The following is a 24,657-nucleotide window of genomic DNA, read 5'->3' as shown; positions in this document are numbered from 1 at the left end:
ACCTTCCGCACACATTTGTCATCTTCCATCCTTTCATCATACCCAGGCCATCTCAATCCACCCCTCCTTATCACAACACTAATGCATTCAAATCCCCGTTATACAGTTGATTGACATTCTTAGGCCCCCTGTTTGTTCAGTGTCATGATTAAACCTATTTTGCATGTCTAACTATAATAAGTTTATTGGTAGAGGTATACCTCTTTTAAAAATGCGGTATATTTTGCCAGTTGGGTTTGATGGTTGTGGAATGAATGAAATCTGGGTCTGATGGTTATGGAAGTAAGCAAACTCCGACAAACAAGTGAATCTGTCATGTTGGTACCTCAAACTGTATCATATAATATTGTGCCATTTTATGTACACTAATCCCTCATTTAGCCTGACATGCAGTACCCAGTCATCTTTGTTATCCAAGTACTGGGCCTTGGCTATATTAAACCATTATCCAAACATAAATATTCCCCAGAACTTCGGCCGTCCAGCTGACGTGTTCAGACAATTGGCATTGTGGCTGTTATAACATCCCCATTTAACCCTTACACCGCGGGCTTGTTTTGCTTTGACTTGCGGCTCCTGCGGGCATATTTGCGCTCCGACAGACTCTCTAAAAATATTTGCCAAAAATCAGTTATTAGTCCTAGAATATTAAAATCACATATACTTATGGCACATACCTTCAGCTTTCTCCTTGGGTGTTTGTTGAGCCTTCGTCGAGTACCGTAGGACTTGTGGAGACCTCTGAAGTTGGGTAACGAAATCTCCACTTTACACTTCCCGACAACTCGTAATATGATTACCACAGCTTGATATTATCACTAGAAACACTAATCTATGATTCTCAAATAGTTTGGAATCCATACTCCCCCCAAAAAACACTGTGAAAGCAACGAAAATTATGAGGGTGTATGACCATCCCACTTCCGATCGTTCGCCACTAGTGTTGTCTATTATTCATAAAAACGCTCACAGTTTATATTTCTGTTACTATATAACACTTATATATATCTACAGTCTTTATCCATAAGTTTCCTTCAGTAATAGTAGTTTATTGTCACTGTAGGGATTCAATTTCTTTCAGTAAAATACGTAGCATTCACTTTCTCGTCCTGTATACTGGCATTGAGAGTGAATGTCACTTTCACCTTCACTCTCATAACTCATAGTATTCATACATGCTAGAGTGAAACTTTCACTTTCATTACTTCTAGTATATATATACTCGTATTCTTATAATACCACTCATTTACATTTCTATTTACGTTCTGTACTTTTTCATTCATTCATTGCCAGATGCCATGTATCCCAAATGGGGTGGCCAAAGGCTTAGAGTTAACTTTTACAGGGAGGGGCACTAATCCTCCACCAACCCCACTTGACACGTAGGGATGCCAACAGCATCTGGTGTTCCCAGGCGGTCACCCATCCAGGTACTAACCAGACCCAACGTTGCTTTATTTACATTATTTACATTTCTATTTTATTTACACTGTGTTATGCACTGTCACTTGAAATAACTTATAAAACTATTTTCCACTGTTCACTTATATTTACATTCATTGCTTTCTTGCTGTTTACACATTATTTACACTTTATTTACAATTCCACTTGCACTGTTTTACTCAATAAAAAGATCATAGTCACTCTCTATTAATTGTCAGCCCTTTACCTCTTTCCACACGAGGTTTAGTAGGGGGTAAAGGTCACAGGGCCCTTTGCATGGGGCTATAAAGCGGCGGAAGTTAGCAAGAGCAAATCAGACATACTCCCACTTTCAAAGACGACAGTGAACTGATAGTGGTGGCCTCCTGCCTCCTGGCTAGGGTAGGTCCAATACTACCAACTTCAGCCCTACGAGACCTGCTAATATATAGCAATGAAATGATTGGCAGGAAACCAAGACTATACATAATAAATTAGGTAGTTCCAGGTGAATGTAAATATCACTTAGGCTTCTCCCTTCCCTCCTTATATGTATAGTATTTATTACGAAAATAGATTATACGGCATATTTCAAGGGGAAATAAACAGCGAAAATTAGTGAACGAGTGCACGTGAGGTGTTGTCAGGTGATAATTAGCCAATTCCAGGTGTATGGCAGTATCACTTACCTTATTTCTTTTTTTTATATATTATGTGGTATAAGAATAGGGCATAGGGCTTATTTCAATAAAATCAGTGGAAAATTCCAGGGAAGATTTACTTAGCCTAGAATACAGTGTGGTGGCCTGCAATAATTAGGTAGTTCCAGGTGAATGTAAATATCACTTAGGCTTCTCCATTCCTTTCTTATGTATATTTTTATTACGAAAATAGATTATACGGCATATTTCAAGGGGAAATAAACAGCGAAAATTAGTGAACGAGTGCACGTGAGGTGTTGTCAGGTGATAATTAGCCAATTCTAGGTGTATGGCACTATCATTTACCTTATTTCTTTCTTGTATATATTATTTGGTATAAGAATAGGGCATAGAGCTTTTTTCAATGGATGAAATCAGTGAAAAATTCCAGGGAAGATTTACTTAGCGTAGCACGGCCGGGCAGGCGAGAGGATAGGGTAATGGAGGGGAGTCAAGAACGGGGAGAAATGGCTAAATTGTCAACAATGGATGGGAGTACAGATGAGATTAGGAGTGCTGACTAGTGTTGGACATTGGCAGTACTGATAGATGATACAAGCCACCACTTCAAAGCCCGGGCGAAATCAAAATAACACAGAATCACAAAAGTGTCTCCCTGCGGTATGATCCCTTGCTCCCAAGCGTCACGAAAGTGACACCCTGCGGTTAAGGGGTTAACGATACCCCAGCTCAACGATGGGTTTTCCCAAAAGCATCCCATCATTATAGCGGGGAGGGCCTGTACTACACACACACACACACACACACACGTAAAGTTTTCCCAAATTCATCTCATTGTTTTAGTGGGGAGGGCCTGTACTGTACACACACACACACACACACACACACACACACACACACACACACACACACACACACACACACACACACACACACACACACACACACACACACACACACACTATATGATCCCCCATTTTTGCTTATTTTCCATGAACATAACCTGATTTTATATTGGGGTTTTAGTGTCCAGGTAATACAGTACAGCTGTGAAAAATCATATTTGTGCTAATATGACAGGATGGCCCATAAACAATATCAACATTTCAGACTAATTACTTGAAGTGACAGGACTAATTTTATTGGGTGTACAGGACTACAATCTGTCTGGGAGGTACTGCCATGTATGTTGGAGTGAAGTATGGCTATAAGTTTGGTAACTAAGTCACATAGCCAATTACTCATGGACAGAGATCCCAGCCACATTTATTACGACCATACATTTTGAACATTCGTAGATTGTATGGGCATTCATCGCATGGCACATCAGTCTGTATGCAGCCCTCCTTGTATGTGACAATTTTGCCATCATTGTGTTTTAATGCTTAACCCCTCCATGCTGGGCTATTTATAGCACCATTGTTCACTCACTATGGGAATTTTCCTGAAAATAGCTGGTTTTCAAACCGTAATATCTGAAAAACTGTAGCAGTTAGGGAAGCAAATTAAAGACCATATTACTCATCACCTCTTCTTGCGAATGGAAGTATCCCCAGGTCTGTAGGTCATTGCGTTGATGAGTAATTGCGTGAGGGAAAGAAATAATTTTTGCCGCAAGAACGGGATGTGTTCGTATGTCTACCTGTGGCCCCAACTATGACTTAGCTCTCAGCGTGATAACTTTTCCATTACTACATAAACTAGACACAGTGGTGTCCAAGGCACACCCTATGGCACTGTCCCTGACTCCTTTCGTAGTAGTCTTGGAAAGAGGCTTGGCAGGGGTGGATGAGGCAAAAGTCTACGTGAGGCGGGAACAGAATTGGATGAGAAGGGTTAAGATCACCATATACCTGGCAAAGTCACAGAGATGGCTGAGTTATGATTGGCTCAGCTGGTAGGAGTCCCTCCTTTGCTTTTAGTGACAAGATAATTTGGCAGCCACTTCAAATTGTATACAAAAACAAGTGCGGTTCTGACCGACATCCAGCTCCACCTGGCCATCGATTCCTTGACAGTTCTGACCAACACCCAGCACCGCCCGGCCACTGATTTCTTGACAGTTCCGACCAACACCCGGCAGTTAGGAGTTAAAATCATACCAACCATCACACCCACATGGTGATGCTATGTAACTCACCCTGCTGAGGCTGATGCCTAATACCCCATCATATCCTTCTTCATCTCTCCTCCTGTTTTGATTGACCTTGAATGATTACATCCTCATATTGTGTCATATCCAGTGTACCAGTAACCAAAGACATCCACCATAAGCTTAGGGTAAGCAGGTGTTGCTTACCATAGATCAAAAGAAGAAAACAGTATTTGATTGTATCCTTGCCTGGCATTAATATTAAAGTGCACTACATTAATCTAAAGTGCATCTCCAAAATTCTTAACCCGCAGCTTCCCGTTAACGTACGGGTATGCTATAACGTTTTGTCACGCTGAGTCCCATGAACATACCCATACGTTTTGCAATTGCGAGGTCCATCCTTTGCACATTTTTCAAGTTTTGCTCGTGAATTTTGTTAGGCATACGCGGGAGATCTTCCTCTACCTACTGCCAGGTGTGACACTGCTTTTTGGAGGCTGTATTTTAGCGTCCCATTGATCTGTTACACTAAAAGACTATTCCGTGCAGTCTCTTCCACCTTGCATCTCATTGGTAAATACATCCTTAGCATCCTGTTTCCTCAGCTTGCACCCTGTTTTCAGGATGTACTCTTTTTTTCCTTTCTCTGTTTGTTTTCAGCATTGTATCACACAGTAACAACTTCTGCTGTGGGGTGTATTCCTCCGTACCAAACACTTTCATATCCTAATGTGCTTCCTGTTAGATTTTCTAACCAGGAACTGATGACTGACTTTTAGCAGCTGGGGAGTTATATTTAATTTCATAGTCTTCTTACTCTTGTCATGAATATGATGTTGCTTGCAACCATCACTGAGTTCAGAAATTCTCTTGCCCTCAACATTGCCAGCACTGTAACCTAGCCAGCCATGCATTCCTTCACACTCATGAGTTTGTTTGCCTACTTTTCCATTTAGTTGCCACCTGGGACTCAAATTACAGTAAGACCTCACTGTAACGGACTAATTGGGGCCCAAACCATTCTGAAAAATGTGAAATTCCGATAAAAGCGACATCCAGACTTCCCCCTGATAATCCGGACTTTTTCCAATATATCAGACATTAGTCTGGATCGCATGAACGTTTTTTAAACTGTTTTGACTACCATTGTGGTACTGCACTGTGTTATAACTTCACTACATTAATCTATCTATCTATCTATTGCCAGATGCCTCAATCCCGTTTGGGGTGGCCACAAACAAATCGCCTCCAAGTCGCCCTGTCCCCCGCCATTTCACTGCCCTGCTCCCAACTCACACCCCCCTCTCTCATATACCTCTCCACCCCATCCCTCCATCTCATCCTCGGCCTCCCCCTCCCTCTTCCCCCCTCCACCTCACTCATATACACTCTCTTCGTCAGTCTTTCACCCTCCATCCTCTCCACATGGCCAAACCACCTCAGTGTGTTCCTCATAACGCTTCCTATCACATCCACATCAACACCACAACACTCCTTTATATCCGCATTCGTCAGCCTGTCTCTCCATGTGACTCCACAGGCTCCTCTTAAATAACTCATTTCCACTGCTCTCACTCTTGACTTGTGTCCTTCCAGCAACGTCCAAGCTTCACTTCCGTACGTTAGAGTTGGTATCACAATACTGTCATGTAGTAACTTTTTCACTTCCATGTTCACTTCCCTGTTTCTTATCACTGCTTTCAAAGAACCAGCAACCTTTCTTCCCTGCTGTACCCTTTCAAGCACTTCACCCTCCAAACCTCCATCCTTACTCATCACACTACCCAAGTACTTAAACATACTCACATTTTCCAATTCCTCACCATCCAACCTCGCTATACATTCACTGACTTCACCTCTCTCATAGACCATCACTTTACTCTTCCCTACATTCACCTTTAGATTCCGTTTCTTACACACTCTCTCAAACTCATCCATCAAGCCTTGCAGCTCCCCTTCGTCTTCACTCAACAACACAGTATCATCTGCAAACAACAGTACAGGGAGTTTCCAAACATTATCCTCTCTCACCATGGCCACTCCAACATCCACAACCCTACCTTGTACCTCTTTTATTACCCCATCCATGTACAGATTGAACAACCATGGAGACATGACACATCCCTGTTTCAAACCAACTTTCAAAGAGAAAAATTCACTTAGTTCACCATCCACACGCACTGCAGCCTTCACACCATCGTACATACTCTTCACAGCATTCAACAACTTCCCATTTACTCCATATATTCTTAACACTTTCCACAATCCTTGTCTATCCACCCTGTCATATGCTTTCTCCAAATCCATGAAAGCCGCATACAACTTCTTTCCCTTCTCTAGAAACTTTTCCACTAAAGATCTAAGAATGAATATCTGATCTACACAACCTCTTCCCCTCCTAAAGCCTCCCTGTTCTTCTCCAACTTATTTCTCTGTTCTTTCTCTAACTCTGTCAATAAGTATCCTACCATACACTTTTCCTATTATACTAAGAAGACAAATGCCCCTATGATTACCACACACTTCTTTTTCCCCTTTTCCTTTGTATAAGGGAATAATTATACCTGACTTCCAATTCTCCGGGACTCTACCTTCCTCCCAGGCCAATCTGCACATCTTCCACATCCATTCTACTACTATCTCTCCCCCATGCTTCAGCATTTCACCACACACTCCATCAATTCCTGGGGCTTTCCCCGATTTACTTTCTTCATTGCTTCCACAACTTCTATCCTACTGATTTCTTCCTGTCTTCTCACCTCCCTCCTTCTCCCAGCCATTCCCCAGCCACTTATACTCGCATTACTCCCATCCTCTACTTTCAACAATTCCTTAAAGTGTTCTCTCCATCTGCTCACTTTTTCTCCCTTCTCCACTACTAATCTACCATTTTTATCTTTCACTCCCCTGCTAACTTCATTTCCACCCTGTCTTACTCTTTTCACCTCTTTCCAGAACATTTTCTTACAGTCCCTCCACTTTACACTCAAATTCCTTCCAAATTCCTCATCCATTCTCTTCTTACTCTCTCTTACTAATCTTTTCACCTCTTTCTTTCTTTTTACATATAACTCTCTCTTCCGCCTCTCAACTTTTTCCACGCCCCTATTTCTCATCCATTCATTGAATGCTTTCTTCTTTTGTGCCACAGCCTGTTTCACCTCTTCAGTCCACCACGCTGTTCCTTGCACCCCCTTCCGTCTTCTCTTCCTTCCACACACCACATCACATGCTGCACATATTTCTTCTGTAAATATCCTACACACACCTTCCACGTCTCCCATCTGCTCCAATTCATAATTGCCCAATCGTTCCTCCACTTCTCTCTTATACTCTGCCTTTTTCTCATCCTCTTGTAACCTTTCCACTCTCCTTGCAACTACTCCTTCCTCTCGTCTTTCCCTTCTTCTATTCCTCCATCTTACTTGAATTTTAATTCTGGCCACCACCAAGTAGTGGTCAGAAAGTCCACTCCCCCAGCCTCTATAAACTCTTGCATCCATTACACATCTTCGCATCCTTTCATCCACACACACATAATCAATCATTGCCTTCCTTTCATTCGGTTCACCACCCACCCTTCTCATCACTCGCCATGTATACCTGTGGATCGTTTTATGCCTGAAGAGGGTATTGGCTATCACCAACCCCCTCCCAGCACAAATGTCCACTAACGCACTCCCATTCTCATCTATCTCAGCAGGCACACCCCACTCACCAACTATTCCATCCACCTTCACATTCCCAACTTTACCATTCATATCACCGATCAAAAACACTCTCTCATTCCTTCCAAACTTTTCCATGCACACTTCCACATTTGTCCAGAACTCTTTTCTCACTCTTCTACCACGATCTTGTGTTGGCGCATACACACACACAATCGCCCACATTTGTATTCCAACTTTCAACTTTACCCATACAATCCTTGACCCAACTGATCCATACTGTCTTATGCTCCTCTTCCATCTTTTACTCACAGCTATACATACCCTTCCTTTGCCCTCTCATTCTCACCTACTCCTGCACATATACCCCATCCATACTCCCATTCTCTCACACTTTCTCCTCTCCATTTTGTTTCAGTTATTCCACATACATCCACTTTCGCGCCCTCAAGCACCTGGACAATCTCACTCTCTTTCACCTCATCATTTGCTCCTCTTACATTCCACGTAGCCATTACCAAGTCCTTTGTCCGGTCCTGGGTCGTCATCGTTTGGTCAGTCCTTGTCCGAGGCTTGTTGTTTGTTTTTTTAGTTAGTTGTTTTCCGGGGTGGGGCACTAACCCTCCACCAACCCTTTTAGTCGCCTTTTACGACAAGCAGGGATACTGGGGGAGTATTCTTGAAAAAAAACCCTACCCCCAGGAGTATAATATGTATAATAATACTGTACTGTACACTGATAAACATACATTTTATTTACTGTACTGTGGTGAACATAGCTGAAATGGTCAGGTAGTCCAGACTGCATCTGGCTATATCAGACTTTTTTCCAATATATAGGAATTTAGTCCGGTAGCTCCTGGAGTCCGAGAAAAGTGAATTCCGGTCTATTGAAGTCCATTATATTGAGGTTTTTCTGTACTTTCTTACTTAACCCTTATGAGATTCCGATGACACATTTTAGTGTCACTTCAAATCCAACCTCAGAGATTCCGATGATTCATTTATGAGTCATTTTTAAGATACTTTTGAAAAATATTCGCCATAAATTATGCGTCATAACAAAGAGACTCTGACATGGTGTCGTGGAATGCTTCCTCTGTGCCTGGCGCCCAGTAGTTTTGTAGTTTTGCATGGTTTAAACCAGATTTATATATCTTTTGTTTCTTGCTGAGTGTATTCTGTGGCAAGGTATAAAGTTTTTGGCTCTTGCCCAGTTTCAGCTTGTCATTTTGACTTTTTATTTTCCATTTTCCTTTCTTGAAAACACCATGATTTAGTACAACTCTTCAGCTTCAGAATTGCACCACAACATGTATCCTATCATAAAAAATGTATTTACACTGACTTATCAAAGATAAAGATCGTGAAGGAAATATTCGGCTGAGACTCGCAAATGATTGTGCATCTTTTTCCTTTCGCTTTACCGCACAATAAAATGCATGTATCATAATCCATATATCATTGTAAAGATAATTTACTGTAGTTTTGCATGGTTTAAACCAGATTTATGTCTTTATTATTATTTATTTATTTTTTTTTTTTCATACAACAAGGAATAAAATTTGTTGTTTTCACCTAATTTCAGCTCCTCATTTTGACTTTTTATTTTCCATGTTTTCCTCTTTTGAACATGGTACAATAAAGCACAACTATTCAGCTTCAAATAACACCACAACCAGCATCATGTCTTAAAAAATGTATTTACACTGACTGATCAAAGAAAATGATTGCGAAGCGAATATGCGGCCAGACTTATAAAAAATTTTGCATCTTTTTCCTTTTGCTTTACCGCACAATAGAATACTGAAATACCCATAATCTATGTATCATTATAAAAGTAATTTATTGTAGTTTTGCATGGTTTAAACCGGATTTATATACAGTATCATTATTAGAATTTTTTTGCCAAATATTTATGTATGGCAAGGTATAAAATTTTTGATTTTTGCCTAACTTCAGCTTGTCATTTTGACTTTTTATTATCTTTGTTTTCCATTTTTTTTACATACTACGATAAAGTACAACAAATCAGCTTTAAAATGACACCAAAACCAACATTCTGTTATAGTAAGTGTATTTGCACAGATCAATCAAAGAATAATATCGCGGCATGAAGATGTAGGCCAGCGTGAGAGTGCCAACTCTAGCACAGACATAAAATGCCCGGCCCAGAAACCTGATAGGGCTAATCCAGACACCAAATGTATTCGTTCATCTTGTTTCATCATCTCATAACCCACCCTGAAGGTTGTAAACAGTGCTCAGGATTTTATTTCCCACCATTGTGGACCTCGTAAATAGTGAAGTACAGACTCAAATCTGAACACCTGATTTCCAAAAAATCTCCACTTTCCAAAATATTCTTTCATGCATTAGATGTTGGTAATGCATGTTCTCATACAGTCAGTTCAAATTTTACTTTATATATATATATATATATATATATATTACAACAGGTGATAAACTGATAATGCAAGATGATAATTTTTAAGAACACATAAGAGCTGATGATCAATCGATAATATAAGATAGTACATTGTTTTTACTGTTTATAGTACTATTGTTTATTTATTACCGGTACATGAAAATCTCTTGGTAATCATTATGACTCTACAGTGCATAAGTTTTCAAGCATTTTGGATTTGAGAGCATGTACTTTACCTCCTCCATCATCAAGCATTTTGGATTTGAGTGCATGTACTTTACCTCCTCCATCATTTCTTACCCTCAATACCTGATCTACTCACATTTCTGCAACTATATCCTCACTCCACCTACTCCAGGTTTTTAGTTGGGAACCTAGGACTATAATACCCATTTTATGGGTGAAAACATAGTGTTGTTTCCATGGTTTTCATTTATGAAGCTGCTGTACATTAGCAAAAATGTATGCAGTATATTATATACTGGTATTTGTTATGCATGGAAGTAGGTTAAGAGTTAGAGATGTACTGATGTATCGGTATCAGTGGTATCTGCCCCTTTTTAGAGTATCAGAATCAGTATCAGCTGAACCTCTGCTGATACTACCGATACTTAAATGAAATTTAGTGCGTAGCATGTCACTCACCGGAAGTTATTTTGTTAAACAGAATTTGAATGTTTCATAGGGATGAAAAATAAATTATTGGTAATATCCAAGTATTTAGTATCATATTATTTTGAGTACATGATGTATAGTTATATTGTACATTCTTTTGTAATGAGCCACATCTGCCACCATGGACATGTACGAGACAGGTTGGTAGCCTCGCATCAGCGACTCAGGACCCTGCCACAGTCCTCAGACGGCAGGCACCACCCTCCCTCACTGGAATCAGTATCGGTAGTAGTATCGGTATCGGTCCAGTTTTGTGGTATCGGTGTCAGTCAAAATCTTGGTATTGGTACATCTCTTTTAAGAGTTTATATTTTTTCTAAAATAGTGGTACACCATCCTGTTTTCTTGTCTCCACATCTAGGGTGCTGTACATTTTCATGTAAGTAGTGGGGTAGGTGGTGACAACCATTATCCACTCACTTGATGTAGTGCTGCCTACTTCTTCCTTCACATTTATCATTCTACTGTATCTCTGTGTCTGCCCTCCTCTATTCCTGTTTTTCCATTGTTTTCCTGTCACATTTTATTACTCTTTTTTTTCATCATCAGGTTGCTGTACATTGAGCGGCAAGCTTAATAGTTTTCTATAACCCAGGAAACCTTTTAGAATGCTGAGTGGTACCCATATAACTGGATAATGGGGTGATGTGGAACCTACTGTAGTGCCCTTGTTGACTGTGGAGTCACGCAAATGTGGCATCCATCCAGGAACCAAACTCCTACAATTATCTCTATGCCTTGCTGTCGTGGGTTGCCATCAAGTCACGGGACGCTGTCAGCCACAAGGGAATGTTGGCTCCCTGCAGGGGTGGTTGTTTGCAAGCAGTTGATGGGTCTGCTCAACCAGACAGACTGGGGCAAATCAACAACAAAAAGAACAACAATGAAGTGTAAGCAGTGAAAGGTTTTTGCAGAATTTTGTAACCCACAGGTATGCCATCTTGAATGAGTGCAACAGTCTGGTGCGATCAGGAGTGTTAAGGGCTGAAGATGTGGACACCATCATGAGAGATGGGCTGGGCCACCGCTATGCTTTCATGGGGCCTTTGGAGACAGCTTTGCTTAATGCTGATGGTAAATTACATTTATTTTTATTGATCAAACTTTTTTACGGTTCCCATTCAAGACTATGGCTGAGCTGGTTTATTCTTTTTTTTTCTGATTGTACAAATTATTATCGTTGAAATTTTTTAGTGTTCGTGGAACTTACATAAATAACCCTGTATTATGTATCATGTATTAAATGGAGTGCAGTTTGAATGCATAAAGTACTGCATGAGTGCATGACAAATGATAGTAAACTTTAATATATTCATTTGTTTCCATCTGATACTAAATAGTATTTCTCATTTTTCTTTGCACAGAATACTGTAATTTCATTGTAGTTATTGTTATTTTATAAAGAGAAAGGGGAAAGTGCTTTGGTGCACCAGGATTCATTTGGCAGTAGTGTATGTCAGTGTGCTGTGACACACTGGTTAGGAAGCAGTCTAGCTGTGAGCTAGACTTTGCGTATAATATATTTAGCACAGTTTTCAGGGGGAGGGGGACTTGTTGTTGATAATCATGCCCTGGGCCTGGTGATGGCCGTCAGTGGCCCTGGGTATAAGGGGAAAGGGAGAAGTGTGTGGAAATTTGGGAAATGATGCAGTACTTGACACTCTGGGAAGGTAAGGTCAAATTAATGTAATGGAATGTAACTGGTGATCTCAGAGAAGGAAAAAGGAGAATGAATAACAGTCAAAGAGAAGAAGCAGGAAACATGAGATAGCAGACAGGAACACTTCAAGTGGTAGTACTGTACTGATATAACCAGACAGCTTCAGTGTATGGTTATACAAATATCCCTAAGCTTGCCTCCTATCCCCTGAAAGGAGGATGGTAGGCTGCAGAAAATCAGCTTAAATCTGGGTCCAGTGGGTTAGTGTGTCAGATAACCCTGGAACCACAAGAACTATAGCAGTGAAGTGAAGAAAATAGAATCCATGTTCCCCAGTGTCTCTAGGGTCACTTTAAGAGGAGAGAGAGACAGACAGACAGACAGACAGGAGAGATGGTCAGTAACATGCGAAAAGAATGGCTGCACTTTCTCGTACTCCTTTATTTTTTCCTTTTACTCTTGTAGCCTTTTCTGTCATTATGGTTTTAGCACTTAGGCATACAATGTTTTTTCTTTTAATTGTCTTCCTTACCCCTCTTTTTGTTTTAAGATTTTACCTCTTAAGACTTACGGCTTTATCACGTAGAAATTGTCAGCTTTCTTAATCGCTGTTTTCGGTATCAACTTTTCCATGACTCTTGTCTTATAAAAACAAGTAATAGCATCAGTATAGCAAGGTAATCACCTCCAGTTCAATTTGACTATGAGAGAGAAGATTCAAATGGAGCTCCAGTAATACTGTGCCCTACCTCGGAGTGACAGTGTTAAAAAAAATCTCATGAGGGAAATGTTAAAATCTTGTTGCATTAATATCCATCTGAGAACTATGAACACCTAACAGCTCAACTACTTTGTTGTTTTTGTGTTTGACGTTGTAAAAATATCTTACTGTATTATAGGTATGTACCTCCATAAAAATGTCTTATTGTATTACAGGTATGTACCTCCAAATACCTGTTAATAAACCACACTGACCAGACCAAGTGAGTGAAAATAAACTTCAAGATTAAGTGGAACTGGCAGAGTGGTGGGTCATTGAGTAGGTGGTGGTTATTGTGGTAATGATGGAACTGCTGTGCTTCTCAGTTAGTGTTCTCCAGTCCAGCCACCAACCCAAAAGCATTATATTATAAGCGCTCCACACTCCTTTATGAAGTGCCTCAGTTTATATCAGTGATGGAGATAAGCTTTTGATTCGATTTCGGTAATAAGTGAGAATAACTAAGTGTTGCTAAAATTTGGGAGGTAAATTTAGCAAAAATAATAGTAAATGGTTGCTTGAATTATGAGGAATTCTGTGTTCACAAGGATATGTTAATTATTTCTTAAGTGTAATTTGATGATGAGGAATGTGAGAGAAAAAAGTCAAATGGTTCTTGACTGAGAGTAGTGGGATCTATCCAGTCATAACATCCAGTCCCTCCAGTCTGGTCTGGAGGTTAATACCTGGGTATTAGACAAAACAGCATATACTGTACTTGTGGGCCACAAATCAGTTATACTGTATTAATTCCTGTGTGTTGTGATATTTGGTTATTTCAGTTTTTAGATACCGCAGTAGTTTGGTGAACAAATTAACCATGATCTAGGATTATTTTACTACATTGTTTTCTTTGCTTTATCCCTCTCAAGATTAGAGGGGTTCTGTTCTTCGACTTGTGGGGTCAGATTTGCTGTTACACTCAGATGGTGCTGTTATTTATTTATTCCAGAAAGTCCCATTAAATCCCAAATTGTCATATCCAATTCCATTATATCTGGGATCAGCCTGTACTTAACTGATATTGCCAGTTATTATAATGAGAGTATATTATTGCCCATATTCCCCCATATATGGGTGTAGCAGAGAGGAAAAGTTTGAATGTAATGGAGATGAGATGTCTGAGGAGTATGTGTGGAGTGACGCGTATGGATCGGGTGCGAAATGATGAAGTGCGAAGGAGAACTGGAGTTGTTCGGGAGATGGCTGGTAGAGTTGAGCAGAGGGTGTTGCAATGGTTTGGACATATGGAGAGAATGGATAATGAGCGATTGGTGAAAAAGATAACTAGATCTGATGTGAGAGGTGTAAGGCTGAGAGGAAGACCACGAATAGGATGGATGGACAGTGTGAAGAGAGCGCTGGATGCGAGAGGGATGTCTGTTGAGCAAGGAAGAGTGGCTGTGCGTGACAGAAATAAATGGAGAGAAATTGTGAATGAATAAGTGATGACGCAGCCCTGAGGGGATATTCTCCCGCATTTGGTCTGATCAGCTAGTCAAGTCAGGTGCGGGTAAGGGGATGGGTCTGTTATGATGTGGCAGGGGTAAACCAGTTCTGCTGTCGGGCCCTGCTGCGGATGTCACTGATTGCATTGCCCAGTTGACCCTTGTGCGGTGTGGTGCGGTGAGGATCTGTCCGTTCTCCCCTTTGGGGCTAAGATGCAAATGAATGTGTTTGAATGGATGAGTAAATGGAGAGTGAGTCGTCCTGTCTCGGCTACCTCCCTTTCCTTGGGGGAAGCAGCCTAGGTATATAGATAGATAGATAGATAGATATTATTGCCTGTCATCAGGGCATTGCCACCTGTTATGATAAAGAACACAGAGTTGCATGTTGTTATTTTTTTCATATTACAGTGCATGTCATTGTTTTTTCATACTGCAGGAATGAAGGACTACTTGCGACGGTATGCATCCAGTATGGAGACTGTAACTGAAACATTTGAAGCACGACCATCCTGGGACATTAAGGACTGCAGTGAACTTATTGCCCAGTTAGACCAAATGGTGCCACTGGACCAGTTGGAGGTTGGTTGGTCACTGAGTCATCAGATAAGTCATTGCGTAACTCTTAAACTGCAGTGTTTGGTTTCTCAGTTTTACAGTAGTGTGCCAAAGAACACAGGTTTATTATCTCTTTTTTATGTCAGTGTGGGATTTCACTTGCAGAAGAGACCTATGAGATATTACTGTACCTGAAGTCAAGTCAGTATCTTATAATTTAGCTCATCATCGGTAAGATCATCAACAACATTGTCATCATCAGCATTGTCAAATCAAATCAGACCAAGTGATACTATGATTCATCTTAAGCAATCCCAATATTGAGAATGGCCATGGTGCAGGTGATGTTTTCAGTGGTCTTAGAGCTAAACCTAGTGCCAAAACCAGCTAATTACTTGCCGTACTATTAGTTACTGGAAACTGTTGGGAAAATTAAACCTCGGATATTTTGTCGTTGATGATCAAGCCCAGTCCATTTGGCCATGCAGGCGCATCAACCTTAGGCAAGCAGCTGCCCCTACAGAGCCATCCTGTACAGTGAACAGATGTTCCCTTGTGACAGTGCAGTGAGGTGCAGGGAAAAGTGTCCACTATCTGCAAGTAGCACTGCATCATCAGCCTACAAATTTGAGACATTCTATCCATCGCCAATCATTACCAACGCCATCCCTCTCTCCATTACTCGTGTTTTACTTCTCTCATCACCCCATCCATGTATGTATTGAACACCCACTGGAATATCACACAACCTTGTCGCATGCCTACACCGTTTGTGAACCATTCACTTAGATGCCTATTTACCCTTACATATGCCTCACTAACATCATAAAATCTCTTCACGGCATCCAGCAGCTTACCATCTATGCTCTACATGTCCAAAACCTTCCACAGTCCTTCTCAGTCTACTTTGTCATTTGCTTTTCCCAGATCCATGAATGCCATAAACACCTTATAGTCCTTTTCACAAGCCTTCTCCATTATCTGTCTTACTGCAAATATTTGATCCACACATCCTCTACCACTCCTAAATCCACCCTGTTCATCACTCACTAGGACTTCTGATAACTCTCCTACTTTCTCCATAATAATACTTGCATCTCTTATGCACCCACTCACAAACACTGCACAAGATGAAATTACCTCCCACTCTCTTGTGACAAATCGCACATGGCCACTCTTCCTTTTCTTTGACAGTACCGTCCCCAGCCCTAGATACCATCACTTTTGTTTTATCTTCATTTACTCTTAAGCCATTGTGCCCATACCATCTCTCCACTTCCTGAACCTTTCCTCCATTTCCCTTTCATTCTCTGCAACCAACACCAAATCTCAACATCTTCCATGGAATTCCATTTCTGAAGTCATGTAAGAGGGCTTCAAGTACCAAATCATCAGCATACAACATCTCCCACGGGAATCCATTTCTGAAGTCACGTGAGAGGGCTTCAGGTACCAAGATAAACAACAAGGGGCTCAAGACTGACCCCTGATGCACACCAACATTCACGGAAAGCTGATCACTCAAATCTCCATTCACCCTTACCTGAGTGTGAGCACCCACATACAGTACATGGCCTTAACGACCCTAAGTAGTCACTTCTCGATCCCAAGCTTTCTCAATGCCCAGTTTGCCACCTCTCTAGGGACTCTGTCAATGGCCTTTTCCAAATCACAAAAACAATGTTCAGTTCCCTTTTCTTTCCTGTATATTTTTCCTGAAGCATCATTCTTCTTAATCACTGAACCCAGTGAATAAATTTTGGAATAAGTTTTGAAGGAGGACCTAAAGGTAAGATTATTTGGATTTGGTATGTCCAGTTTCTTTAAAGCTGCATTGTAAGTCATTAGATCAGTCCTTCCATTGCATACCTTGTCACCATGTTCAACGAATGATTTGTCACTCATTTTCTGAGGAGAAGGTTCAGGGTTGCAGTGGACCTCTTGTAGAATGATGCTGATGAAGATGCAAATGTTGTATGATGACTGACCAGACTTTACTTAGCAGTTGGTAAATTTTTTTATGTATGATTAATAAAGTGGAAGTTAACTGCCAATTAAATGACTTTATGGCGTTTACAGAGTCGACGAGTGTGGCGTGACGGGAGGCTGGCAGCTTTAGCCAAGCTCAAGAAAGAAACCTCTGAACAAGACCGGCTTTCCAAGAAGTAGATAATCAAAGCACCTGCTGTTATGAGTTGAGCAGAAAACCATGCTACACTTTATTCTTTACATAATAGTTCTGGGTAATAAGGTACATCATTCATTTATGGCAGTAGATTAACCCATTTGAGTTATAGAGGTCTTTTCTAAGCTTGATAAAATTGTCTGACACTAACCAGAATAAAATTAGAGACATCATTGTAATGGAGGGGTTTATTAAGACTCTATTCTCATCAGTGTGAAATCTCTCTTCTAGATTGAATATATTAATTTGGTGTTTTTCTGAAAGTGGTTCATACCTTTGGCAACTTGATGTCTTTTTTATATTCAGTTCCATCCACTGAGACAGTTTTATTTGGCTTGTGACAAACTTTTCATGGTGACGGTGTTAAGAGTTAGAGTTACAGGTACTGCATAAGTGTTAGGATAATTATGCATTAACAAGTAGTACTGGTAATGTATAGATCAGTGTCACATATACTGTACATGGACAGCAATAAAAGATGAACTGTACAAGCGTTGCTGGTATGTAAGTTACAAAATGATAATGGAGATTGGGTTTAATAAAAGGAAGTGTAGTGACTGTAGTACTAACTGATAGTGCTTTAGTCAGTTAAGTAATTGATGATTATAATGCTAATGCTAAGTTTTCACTGGTGAGTAGATTATTTGCATTTGCCATTATACAACAAGAGTTTGCATGTTGGGGAAGTAAATCTGGGCTGTTATTGAATTACAGTGTTTAGGAATAATTGCATGGCTGGTGTTACTTTTATAACTAGATTATGCACAGTGCCTTTAAAATCTCAGGGTATTGAGTTTTTATTTTTATATTGAGAATAAATAAACTTCAGAGTAGATAATTCCATCAAAAAGTGCAGTACATAAAATAGAATAAATACATACTTATAGTGAAAAGATAGAGTTTAAATATTATTCTCACTGTTGTTGTTGAACCATAGTATAATGATATAAACTGTTATTTTGTTTAAATGACTTTCTTAAATGTCCTTGTATTAACACAGACACACACTATAAACCAGGGTATGGTACTGCATTTGTCAGGAAAAATGAAATTGTTGTGTGATCAGTTGTTCAACACACCCAGGTATGGCAGGTTGCAAGAATGACACTAGGATTATGGCACATTGCAAGAATGCTCTCCTGCTCAGGTGTGGTGACGGCAGGATGCTTAACTGTGAGTGTTAAAAAATTAGTTATTGTATCTTTGGAATTAATACAGAATCGTATACTGTACATGCCAAATTTAGTGATGTCAGTAGTATACAAAATGAGTAAATGAAGGATTGAGAGAAAGATTGGGACCTGAATGTATTGGTGTTGTGATGAAGAGGGGTAGATTGAGATGCTTTGGGCATGTTGAGAGGATGGAGGATGACAGTTGAGTGTGGATGGTGAAACACGTGAATGTCAGGGATAGGGTTATGAGAGGCAGACCAATAAAGACCTGGAACTGGGTCCTAGAGTGTGACCTCAGGGCAAAGGGACTGATTTGGTAAGCTGCCAGAGATCGAGCAGTATGGAGAGCGGCCATTAGGTAACCAAGGCTAAGGCATACAAGCATGTTGACACCTTTATAAACAATACAAGTGAACGATATGAACAAATGAGCCCACCCAGCAGCAAGGTGTCTGCCATGGACTAATGTTATGAGTTGTAGTGGATGTGTGAGATGTTGGTTGCTAAGTCACGTGTGCCCCATGAGCAGATGTCACGAGCTTTTGTTAGATGTTGGATGAATCTGTTTGGTTTGATATCATTTAGGCTTGGTGTATGTTTTCTTCAAAATGACAATATGCATAAAGGTGATTGGATACATGGTGTGATGCCAGTGGTTTGTGGCTGACGTTATGTGAATATGGGATGGTGATAGGTAAAGTAAATGAGTCAGAGTCTTTGAGTCTGGTAGATTAGCTTGAAATCTGGGGTATCATTATCATTGATAAGTTGAGGTGAGGGTGTCACATGGTTGATTAACAACATTGGTAGTACTGTAGTATTTGAAATTGCTTGCCCTCAGCTGATAAAGTAGTATGGCTGCCACGTAAAGCAAATAGACACACAAAATAATCCTCATACAAACGGTTTCAGACTCTCTCCAACAACATAGTACCTCCGCTTTCATTAATACAGTACTGTCAAAGAAGAAACACCTAATTACCAGTTGCATGTATGGGGCTAGTACAACACCTCGACTAGTCAGAACTCTTTGCCACAAGCCCTCCCTCCTGACATCCACCCATCAGAGGTATCCACAGAGCTGGTCAGGTTGACATAGTTAGGGCTTTGATCAAGCTATCACCCAGCCATCCTCAACTACCATCTTAGGTTTGTATTGGACAGAATCACAATTGATGTATTCCTTTTGTAGAATAGGCCGAAACACCAAAACCCACATTTTGGAGCACCGCATTACACAGCCACACTAAGATGCAAAAACAAAAACATTGTTAAGAACCTATGAGATGACCTCTCAGGGTCGATTGCTTACTTGTGATTTATGGGTCTTCTGGGCCAGGCATGATGACAGCAACAACAACCTGCTGTACAGTGTTGTGACTGGTTGCCTCCTCAGCCTGACTAGTACCTGTTACAACCTCACCCAAAAAAAGGGAACAAGTTGTTCTTAACCTTCAGCAGAACATATGACAGGCTGGGAAGGACAAGAATGGGAATAAACTTGTGGCAGAGTTTGGCATGAAGTAATCAGTGCTTTGTGATATCAGAGCTGAAATGCACAGCTAAAGGAGCTCTCCATGAGGAGTGAAGACGTAAGTTGTGGAATGTCACCACAGCCTTAGAGGACTGAAGCCTTGGAATCTCATTGTATGAGTGGTTCATTCTTTAGTGGTCAGAAAGAGCACTGTTTTCTGAGACTCCCTTTTTGAGCTAGCTAAAGAAATTCACTGAAAAATAAGCACTGAAACTGAGTGTGTCTTCCCAGAAAGATGGCTAACTGGTTTCCAGCAGCATCATTGCATGGAACTTGATGTGTCAGGTGAACAAAAGTCTGTCAGTCCTATGTCTTCCGGTGTGCTTTGTGACAATTTAGTGTTTTAATGGCTGAGAACCAGTGAGTTTTGTGACAAGGTTATTGTTTCAATGGCTGAGGATGGGGTAAGTGCCAAGCTGATCGAGGTTACTAATGAAACTGTCTTCTGGCATTGTTTACCAAAATCAGCATTGCTGAGATCATCTGTTAATTGTGTTGAGTGAAAGTGAAGTACATAAAAAAAAAATAATAAAAAAACTCAGATCAAACAAAATTATAGCGATACAATTATTCATTTTAGTATAAGTGCTTATGATATAGTACTGTGCAGTGGAGTAGCATGAAGTGAGTGCCTCTAATAGTGTACAGCATCATCTATATGGTATCGGTTTGTATTTACTGTACATTGCATGGACAGTATCTTCAGTCTCCAGTATCATCATTCATCATCTACAGCATTGTTTGGTGAGTACCTTTATTCTTGAGAAATGGTTCAGACTGAGTAATTGGTATGTGTTACTAAGGGTTGCTGTCTTATTCTGAATGGCCTGAGAATATGCTAAGGGTACCTCACACCGCTTCAGAATCTCATGTTATGATTTGATTAATTTTTTGTCAGTTCCAGATGAAAGAGAGCATGTATTACTGTAATTTTGTTTTTTGGTATAAATCAGTTTATCTATAGAGAGACACCTTAATCCCCAAAGGGGTGGCCACAAACAAATCACCTCCATGTCACCCTATCCTCTGCCATTTGGGTGCCCTCCCCCCAACTTACTCCCATCTCTCATATACTGTATATTTCTATACCATCTCTCCATCTCGTCCTCAGTCTCCCCCTTCCACTCTCATCCCCCGCTACCCCACTCAAATACACTGTTCTCATAGATCTCCACTCTCCATCCTCTCCACATGGCCAAACCGTCTCGGTGTATTTTTCCAAATTCTTTCAGTCGCATCCACATCCACACCACAATGCTCCTTCACTTCCTCATTTTTCAGTCTGTTTTTCCATGCAACTCCACATGCTCCTCTCAAATGACTCATTTCCACTGCTCTTACTCTTGACTTGTTCCCTTCCCACTTGGTCCAAACTTAGCTTCAGTATGTTAGAGTGGGTATCACAATGCCATCATGCATTGATGTCCCTTTTATCTTAACGCTGCTTTCAAGGAACCAGCAACTTTTTTTCTTTTTTTTTTTTAATACCTCCTATACCCTTTCAAGCACTTCATCCTCCAGACTTCCATCTGTACTCATCGTTCTACCCAGGTAGCCTGCTTAAATGCACTCACATTTTCCATTTCCTTCCCATTCAGTCTCACTGTACATTCTGTGACTTCATTTCTCTCGAAGATCACATTACTCTTCCCTACATTCGCCTTTATATTCTGTTTCTTACGTACTCTCCCACTCTCATTCTCCAAGCCTTGTAGTTCCCCTTTGTCTTCACTTAACAGTACAGCATCATTTGCAAACAACAGAACTGGAAGTTTCCAAATGCTGCCCTCTTCATTAGGGAAAACTTAGTATCCACTGCCCTACCTTGTATCTCTTTTATAACTCCATCCATATACAAATTGAACAACATTGAGTCATGATACATCCCTGTTTCAGTCCAACATTCTGTTAGAAAAGTTCACTGCACTGGATCTCTAATACCCTCTTACATGCTGTTCATGGCATTCAACAACTTCCCATTTACTCCATATATTCTTAATATTTTCCACACTCCTTGTCTGTCCACTCTGTCACATGCTTTCTCCAGATCCACGAATGCCGCATACAACTTCTTTCCCTTCTCTAGAAACTTATCCATTAAACACTCTTAGGATGAATATCTGATGTACACAACCTCTTCCCTTCCTAAAACCTCCCTCGTCACCAACTAATTCCTTTGTTATTTCTCTCACTCTGCCAAAAAGTATCCAACCATGTACTTTTCCCATTACACACAGAAGACAAATGCCTATATGATTACCAAGCACTTCTTTTTCCCTTTTTCCTTAGTACAGTGTGAATAATGATTCCAGACTTCCAATCCTCTGGGACTGTACCTACCTCCCAGACCAATCTGCACATCTTCCATATCCATTCTACTACTATCTCTCCCCCATGTCTCAGCATGTCACCACATACTCCATCATTTCCTAGGGCTTTCCCCCTTTTGACATATTTTATTGCTTCCATTACTTCCGTCCTACGGATCTCTTCCTCCCTTCTCATCTCCTCCTCCCAGCCATTCCCCAGTCACTTATACACACGTTACTTTCATTCTCTATGTTTGACATTTCCTTAAAGTGTTCTCTCCATCTTCTCACATATTCTTCCTTCTCGTCCAGCAATCTGCCATTTTTATCTTTCACTTTCCTACTACCTTCTTTATCATCCTGTCTTACTCTCATAACTTTCTTCAGGAACATTTTCTTACTTTCCTTCCCCTTTATACTCAAATTCTTTCCAAACTCCTCATCCACCCTCTTCTTACCCTCTTAATACTCTTTTTCACCTCTCTCCTCTTTGCTGCATATAATTCTCTATTCTGTCTCTCAGCTGTCTCAATGCCCCTGCTTCCCATCCACTCACTGTATGCTTTTTTTCTTTTGTGCTACAGCTTGTGAATATTGGAGCTGTCCTGATGAGAGAGGGCAGCGTTTGGAAACTTCTGTATTGTTTGTAGATGATACTGTGTTGTTAAGTGAAGACGAAGGGGGAATTGCAAGGCTTGGTGAATGAGTTTGGGAGTGTGTAAGAAATGGAATCTAAAGGTGAATAAAGGGAAGAGTTATGTTCTTCGAGAGAAATGAAGCCACTGAATATACAGTGATGTTGAATGGTGAGGAAATGGAAAATGTGAGTTTATTTAAGTATTTGGGTAGTGTGATGAGTAAGGATGGAAGTTTGGAGGATGAAGTGTTTGAAAGGATATAACAAAGAAGAAAGGTGGCTGGTTCTTTGAAAGCAGTGATACAAAATAGGGAAGTGAGCCTGGATGTAAAAAAGTTGCTACATGATGGTACAGTATTGTGATACCAACTCCAACTTAAGGAAGTGAAGCTTGAACCTTGTTGGAAGGACCCAAGTCAAGAGTGAGAACAGTGGAAATTAGTTATTTGAGGGAGCATGTGGAATTACATGAAGAAACAGACTGGCAGATGAAGAAGAAGGAACGTTGTGGTGTGGATGTGGATGTGATAGAAAGCGTTAGGAGAAATACATTGAGGTGGTTTGGATACATGGAGAGGATGTAGAGCAAGAGACTAACGAGGAGAGTGTACGTGAGTGATGTGGAGGGGGGAAGAGGGAGGGGGAGACCAAGGATGACATGGAGGGATGGAGTGGAGAGGTATATGAGAGGGGGGGAGGGAGCGAGCTGAAGGGAAGGCAGTGAAATGGAGGACAGGGCAACATGGAGTTGATTTGTTTGTGGCCACCCCTCACTGGATTATGACATGTCAGTTAATACAGTAGATAGTGTACGGTATTATGAGAAAATCACACACACACACACACACACACACACAGGGAGACACAGTACTGCCACCACAGCCACACATTTTAACCACACAGTTACCACACCACAACCATGCACAACCACACAATAACCATACACTACAAACTCACACAGTAACCATATTGCTGCCACACGCTACAACCACACAATTCAGCCCCACATTACTGCCAGACACCACAATCATACTACAACCACACGACAACCACTCAATTCGACCCCACACAACTGCCACACTATACTAGCTACGACCACACAATACACCCACACACCGTTCGACTGTTCACTACTACCACACGCTGCCATAACACACTACAACCATTCACTATAACCACACTGTTACCACAATATAACGACACAGTACAACACTAAAACACACTACTACCACTTAAATTACAATGCAACCACACACCACATCCAGTCATTCTACGAGCAGTCCCCTACTGGGCTCCATAAATTACCCTCATAATCCTCATTGTGTTCGTCTCCTCCTCCCCCCCCCCCAAAAAAAAAAAAAGCAGCAGCAGCAGCAGCTGCAGCATGCTCTGCATCAAGGTAAATGTCTATCTATCTGTCTGTTGCCAGACGCCATAATCC

General features: G+C 40.7%; 1 protein-coding gene across 1 annotated transcript in view; it reads left to right on the top strand.

Moving 5' to 3' along the window:
- Positions 1–18,452, top strand: part of LOC145399979 (lambda-crystallin homolog) — a 43,484-nt gene extending 25,032 nt beyond the window's left edge. Inside the window, exons 7-9 of the mRNA XM_080272477.1 lie at positions 11,882–12,024; positions 15,258–15,400; positions 17,456–18,452. Of these exons, the coding sequence (XP_080128603.1) occupies positions 11,882–12,024; positions 15,258–15,400; positions 17,456–17,545 (376 nt within the window). The 3' untranslated portion in view covers positions 17,546–18,452. The remainder of the gene's footprint in view (positions 1–11,881; positions 12,025–15,257; positions 15,401–17,455) is intronic.
- The last annotated feature ends 6,205 nt before the right edge of the window (positions 18,453–24,657 follow it).

The sequence above is a fragment of the Coenobita brevimanus genome, chromosome 51 (genome assembly GCF_032717465.1).
Source record: "Coenobita brevimanus isolate Jiangsu-jjx chromosome 51, ASM3271746v2, whole genome shotgun sequence".
Lineage (NCBI taxonomy): Eukaryota > Metazoa > Arthropoda > Malacostraca > Decapoda > Coenobitidae > Coenobita > Coenobita brevimanus.
This window is presented reverse-complemented; position numbering and strand designations above follow the sequence as displayed.